Source organism: Nicotiana tomentosiformis, chromosome 2 (assembly GCF_000390325.3).
Source record: "Nicotiana tomentosiformis chromosome 2, ASM39032v3, whole genome shotgun sequence".
Classification (NCBI taxonomy): Eukaryota; Viridiplantae; Streptophyta; class Magnoliopsida; order Solanales; family Solanaceae; genus Nicotiana; species Nicotiana tomentosiformis.
Window position 1 is genome coordinate 34082242 of NC_090813.1, and position 7341 is coordinate 34089582.

At 39.2% G+C, this 7341-nt stretch overlaps 1 protein-coding gene across 1 annotated transcript; it reads right to left on the minus strand.

The window, feature by feature from the left end:
• Positions 1–6397: 6397 nt before the first annotated feature.
• LOC138904601 (uncharacterized) lies at positions 6398–7039 on the minus strand. Its single transcript, XM_070193108.1, has 3 exons — positions 6744–7039; positions 6579–6639; positions 6398–6532 (listed from the first exon to the last, which is right to left on the minus strand). The coding sequence occupies exons 1-3, from the start codon at positions 7037–7039 to the stop codon at positions 6398–6400; spliced, it is 492 nt and encodes a 163-aa protein (XP_070049209.1).
• Between the last annotated feature and the right edge of the window lie 302 nt (positions 7040–7341).

Genomic DNA, 7341 nt, shown 5'->3' on the forward strand with positions numbered 1-7341 from the left:
TGAGGCAGTTAATTGGGTCAGTTGGAAGCAATTATACGGTCGACTATGCGACCACATAACTGTTATGCGGTGTACTATGTGACCGCAGAAAAGTTATGTGGACCGCATATTGACCGCAGACTCAGGCAGATCTTTTGTCATCTTGGACACCAATTATGCGACCGACATGCGGTCCGCATAACCATTATGCGGTCGCATATGCGACCGCAGAACCTGTTCCGGAGCTCCATTTTTGGATTTTGAAACCCGACCCTAATTCGTTAAATACACGCAAAGTGTCATTTTTGAGCAAATATTCTGATGTTTTAGAGAGAAGGGAAAGTGTTTTAGAAAGAGAGAAAACCCTAGGCTAATTATTCATCAAGTCTTGCTCAAATCTTGGAATATTAACAAGGAAAACCCACAAGTTCTCCATCTAAGAGGTAGGGTTCCATACCCTTGTTTTCAATTTCGAATATGGGTAGAAGATGGTTGATTAGGAGTATGATTCTTGGGTTTGAGAGTATTATTTATACATGCATGTACTAAAAAGATTTGTGGGAAGATTGTTGTGCTTAAATAAGTAAGGATTGGGTTGTGTAGTGAAGGAAATCTTGTAGAAGAACCTTGTGGTTAAATTTGCACACCTAGTGTTGGATAAAATGCTCAAAAGAGCTGAGACCATGAATATCTTCCTAATTGTTGTTAAATTTTGTTATGTCTCAAAATAGATTGGGATTGCTAGAATTTTTGAAACGTTGTAGTGATTTAAGAAAAGCTCAATTGAGGTATGTTGGCTAAACTTTCTCACTAGGAATTGAATTCCATAATGTTTCCATGAGTTTCAAAGTATGGGTTGCGTATTAAAATGTGGTGGCTTGAATCTTATTTCAAATGAAAGCTAGTATGCCAAATTGTGTGAGAAAATCTCAATATTCTTAAGACTCTTAATTGCTCATATGTGTACCTAAAGTCTTGATTGAGAATGTGTTATTGTTGATAACCTATAAAGATGGTTGGAAGTGAAATCAGTAAATTGGAAATATAAAGTGTGGCCAACGTACCAATAGTAAAAGTTATACTTGTGACCAATGGTGCCAATAAAATGAAATAATGTGAGAAAGATTATGAAATGAGCTTTGACTCAACTATTCCAAATTTGACTTCAACAATATAATCGGCTAAAAGTTTATGAACTCAAGTGATGCCCATATGTGGATATTTTAGCTAATGCTATGCTTTGTAAGTAATTTTCAATGTGTTTTGCGTTCTTACATATTCGTGAGTGAAAATTGTGTATGATTTTAACTTGTACTTCGATTGCCAATCAGTTTACTCCATTTATTAGAAAGAAATCGATTGTGTTTAAAGCCTTCATTACTAATGAATTTAAAGTTGTGATTTTCGGAATATTCTACTTGTTGATAATTATGATGATGATCTATGAAAGGGAAGAAATGAAAGTGTGAAATATGAAATACGGCCATTGCATCATGAATAAAGAATCATATGTATGGCCAAGAGAGCCAATGAAATAATAATATTGTAAGTGGTCGAAAGTACGGATTAGGTGATATGTGGTGTGAAAGGTTATGAGATGTACGTATTTGTACTTTTGTTTCCAATGTGTTATAAAACCCTATGGACGGTCTATGAAACGTATAGGTATATTGTGTTATGAAACCCTATGGACGGTCTATGAAACACATAGGTATATTGTGTTATGAAACCCTATGGATGGTCTATGAAACGCATAGGTATATTGTGTTATGAAACCCTATGGATGGTCTATGAAACGCATAGGTATATTGTGTTATGAAACCCTATGGACGGTCTATGAAACTTATAGGTATATTGTGTTATGAAATCCTATGGACGGTCTATGAAACGCATAGGTATATTGTGTTATGAACTCCTGTGGACGGTCTATGAAATGCATAGGTACATTGAGTTATGAAGTACATTGTGTTATGAAATCCTGTGGACGGTCTATGAAACGCATAGGTACATTGTGTTATGAAATCCTATGGACGATCTATGAACACATAGGTACATTGCGATATGAAATATTGTGGACAGTCTATGAACGCATAGGTACATTGTGTTATGAAATCCATTGTGATATGAAATCCTGTGGACGGTCTATGAAACGCATAGGTGCATTGTGTATAATAGGTATAGATGTACGGTATAAATAAACACTATGGACGGTCTATGAAATGCATAAGTGTATAATATAATATGTGAACACTAAGGACGGTCTAATGAGACACATTATTAATGCAGACAATAGGTGCCCCTTTTGTTGTCCTTGTTTGTACAGGTTTTTTCAATTACATTATATTATGTGTTCCATGTATAGATCATATGGGTCTTCTATTTAGAAAGAGGATTTCTAGCTATACATACTAGTGCTACTCGATAGTACTAACGTCCCTTTTGCCGGGGGCGCTGCATCTTTAATGGATGCAGGTGGTTCTACAGTAGGTGGCATTGATCAGTGATAGTAGTACACTCCTTTTAGCCGATTTGGTGAGCCCCACTTCATTTCGGGGTCATGTATCTTTTGGTTCTCATGTACTTTGTGGTTGAGGTATAGCCGGGGCCTTGTTGCCGGCATTTCCATATTACTCTTCAGTTGTACTTAGAGGCTCCGTAGACAGGTTGTGGGTTGTATTTGATGTTGGGAATTGGATTAGAACTGTTGGTATTTGGAAACATGTTTTTCATTAAATCTATAAACTCGTACTATTTTGGAAATATTGAATGATGTTGTTAATGGGAATGAAATGGAAGCGGTTAATGAAATCTCTTCAGTATTTGATTAACGGAGTATATCTCCTCTTTATTCACAAATGAATTTGGGTAGAATGAAATCTAACAGGCTTGCTCAGTCGGGTTCACTCGGTTGAGCGCCGGTCGCGCTCCTCGATTTTGTGGCGTGACACTTGCAGAGTAACAACGATTTTGAGGAAAGAGAAAAGTGTAAAATGAAATTAAGATTTCTATCTATATTAAGAATCTTAAGAGGGAAAAAGGGTCAAGTGCGGCCACAGATTTCCATGTGCAATACGCACTCTATCACATAGGTCAGTATTCTCTGATCTTAATGTGTGGTCCGCACATTTTTTGATGCGGCCACAAATTTACTCTTGTGGTCGTAGATTAGCCCTGCACTGACAGGCTCAAACTTCAAAGAGTTGAGATTTTTAAACTTTTACAAGATCATAATTGTGTGGTCAGCATGTGAAATGTGCGACCACGAATGTCCTCCTGCTGTGGCACAAAGAATTGTGCGGTTCGCAGATCCTTCAACACTTGGCCATTTTTTAGTTCACCCTTCTTGCAAGTCACACTCAACGCTGTAGCACACTTCAAATCACATGAGAACACAATTAACATCTAACTACCAAAGAAAAGGAAAAGAACATGGGTTGCCTCCCAAGAGCGCCTAATTTAACGTCGCAGCAAGAAGCAATGTCAAAGCTCCCTCAAGTGAAGTAAATGATCGACACCATGTGGCGATCTCCAACCTTGGCCAAGTAGTGCTTCACCCGGTGACCATTGACTCAGAATACTTCATCTTTCTTATTCTTCAAGTCTAATGCACCAAAAGGTGTCACACCAACAATTTCAAATGGACAACTCCGCTTGGATTTTAGCTTTCCGGAAAACATTCTCAACCTTGAGTTAACCAACAATACTAGATCGCCCACCTTGAAATCTTTGTTCCAAATGTATTTGTCATAAAGATATTTCATCTTTTCTTTGTAAAAGGATGAACTCGCATAGGCATGGTACCGAAACTCATCCAATTCATTCAAATGTGCGCCCCTCAATTTAGCGGCTACATCCCAATCAAGATTAAACTTCTTTAGAGCCCACATTGCCTTGTACTCTAGTTCCACCAGAAGAGGACAAGATTTGTCGAACACCACTTTAAACACAATGAATTTCTTTCCAAGAAATGGAGTAAATTGATTGGCAACCAATATGGAGACATAACGATAGGTGTTTTGTAATATATCCGATAAGCCTATAATGCATCATCAAGCTTCCTGGACCAATCCGTCCGATTAGCATTCATCGTTTTAGACAAGATTCTCTTTATCTCCCGGTTGGAGGCTTCCACTTGCCCATTATCATGTGGGTGAGATGGAGTCATGACCTTGTGAGTAATACCATACTTGCTAAGTAAAGTGTCAAAAACTTTGTTGCAAAAGTGTGACCCCCATTGCTTATGATTGCACGTGAAGTACCAAATCTTGGGAAAATATTATTCTTCAAGAAAGACACTACACTTCTCGCCTCATTGATGGGTAAAGCGACAGCGTCAACCCATTTGGACACACAATCCACCATGACAAAGATGTAGGTATTTCCATAAGAGCTCACAAAAGGGCCCATGATGTCAATGCCCCAAACATTGAAAATATCAATCTCAAAAATGGTTGTGAGAGGCCTTTCATTTTTCCTTGAGATTCCACCAGCCCGTTGACATTCATCACATCTTTTCACCAACTCACTAGCATCCTTGTAAAGATCAGCCCAATAGAAACCACAACTAAGCACTTTGGCCGCCGTTCTTGCTCCGCAATGATGACCACCATATGGCGAAGAGTGACAAGCCCCATGAATATCACCTTGCTCGTCTTCCGGTACACACATCCTAATTATCCCATCCGTGCAAATCCGAAAAAGGTATGGTTCATCTTAATAATAATCTTGACAATCCCTTTTGAGCTTCTTCCTTTGGCTTGAAGAGAACTCAAACGAAATGATTCCACGCACAAGAAAATTTGCCAAGTCCTCTAACCATGGCACATCTTTCATTGTAATTGCCAAAAGTTGCTTTTTGGGGAAGGAGTCATTTATTTCAAGTCCTTCATGTGGCCTCCCATCCTCCTCCAAAGGAGACAAGTGGTCTACCTCTTCGTTGTCACTACCTTTCCTATCTTGGATGTCAACATACAATTCTTGCCACAAGAGTACCCATCTCATCAACTGAGCTTTGGACTCCTTTTTTCTCATAAGACAATGAAGCACCACATGGTCCGTGTGGACAATAACTTTGGTACCCATCAAGTACGGGCAAAACTTCTCAGTTTCAAATACAATAACGATATAGTTGACTTGGGCACTATTCATGGTCTTACTAGCATAGTAGACCAAATGGAAAATCTTGTTGATACGTTGCCCCAATTCACCCCAATTTGGTCTTACTAGCACTACATTACTTGCATCACACATGAGTTCAAAAGGCACACTCCAATTTGGAGCGGTGATGATGGGAGTAGCTATAAACATGAGCTTTAACAATTCAAAAGCTCTCACGCAATCATCATTGAAATTGAACTTGTCATTTTTCTCAAGGAGCTTTCACAATGGTTTCACCACTTTAGAGATATCATTGATAAAGCGCCGGTAAAAACCCGCATAGCCTAGGAAACTCCGCACACCCTTAACCAAAGTTGGGGGTGGAAGATTAGAAATCACCTGAATCTTTGCCTTGTCAACTTCACTTCCATTCCTTGAGATTTTATGGCCAAGGAGAGTTCCTTCCTCAACCATGAGGAAGACAATCATGAGTACGAAGTTGGTTTCATCACATCTAGCGAAAACTTTGTCCAAATTTGCAAGACAATCATCAAAAGAATCTCGAACTACCAAGAAGTCATTCATGAAAATTTCAACGTAGTCCTCCACCATGTCCGTGAAAAAAGCCATCTTTTGATCTTCCAGAGCAATGAGAATTTGGTTGTAGCCCGAGTACCTATCAAGAAAGTAGTATGAAGCATGACCATCCAATCTATCGAGCATTTGATCTAAGAAAGGAAGTGGAAAGTTATCCTTCCTTGTTACTTTGTTAATCTTGCGATTATACATACACACCTTCCATCTGGTCACTGTTCTTGTAGGCATCAATTCATTCTTGTCATTGGTGACCACCATCATGCCCCCTACTTTGCGACACATCAAACCGGAGAGGTCCATGAACTATCGAAGATAGGGTAGAAAACCCCGGCATCCAACCACTTGATAATCTCATTCTTGACAGCTTCTTGCACAGCCTCATTGAGTCTTCTTTGATGTACAATGGATGGTTTAGCGCCATCCTCCAACTTGATCTTATGCATGCAAAAGGTAGGGCTTATACTCCAAATATCCGCCAAGGTACACCCAATAGACTTCTTCCTCTTTTGTAACAATGCCAATGTGGAATCTACCTGCACGTTAGTCAAACAAGAGGAAAGAATAACCGGTAAAGTAGAACAAGGGCAAAGAAATTCATAACAAAGGTGTGGAGGCAATGGCTTCAACTCCAAGGTAGGTGGCTCTTCAATAGAAAGCTTTGTAGGAAGAGTCTTCCTATTTTCAAGATCCAAAGACATTTTCCGGGGTGCATAGTTGTACGACACTATTCCCTTTCGTCATCATCAAAGTTGAGCAAGACGTCCTCCAACATATCACCAACATTGATAGTATCACTTGTATCATCAACAATAACATCAGTCACCAAATCAACAAGGGAACACACCTCATTGCTATTTGGCTGCCGCATGGACACACACATGGAATACCACTTTTTCATCACCTACCCGGAAAGTGAGTTCTCCGGCTTCAATAGCACAAAGAGACTTACCCGTAGCAAGGAAAAGTCTTCCAAGAATAATTGTCACTTCTTAATCACCTTCACAATCTTGAATGACAAAGTCCGCCAGAAGAATGAACTTATCAACCCGGACCAAAACATCTTCAATCACATCTGTGGCCACAAAGTCTTGAAAATTGAATAGGGCATCAAATTTGTACTTTCCTCGAGATCATAAAGAGCTTTACCAAACTCGGCACTTATAATTGTACAACGAATCATGAAAGCACCGGGATCCTCTAAATTAGGAGCCATTGAATGAACAATCGCTCTCACTTGATGAGTGACTTTGATAGTCATGAAATTCATCGACCGCTTCTTTGTCACAAGATCTTTCATAAACTTTGCATAACTGTGCATTTGTTTCAAACCATCTACCAATGACACATTGATTGAAAGACTCTTCATTATTTGAATGAACTTCTTGAATTGATTCTCACCATTTTACTTGGCAAGTCTTTGATGGTATAAAGGTGGAGGATTAGGCAATGTTCTTTGATGGTATGAAGGTGGAGGATTAGGCAATGGTGCTAGGCCCGTTTATCTATCCGCATGACTTTACTGCATCAAGTAGGTCATAATATACCATAACTCTTACCTCGATTTATCGTTACTGAGGTCTGCTACCAAACTCCAGCTTACGTTCGTTGTTCATCCCATATGTATAAATCTATGTCCTTTAATGCTTCCTCGTGACTGTTCATCTTAAG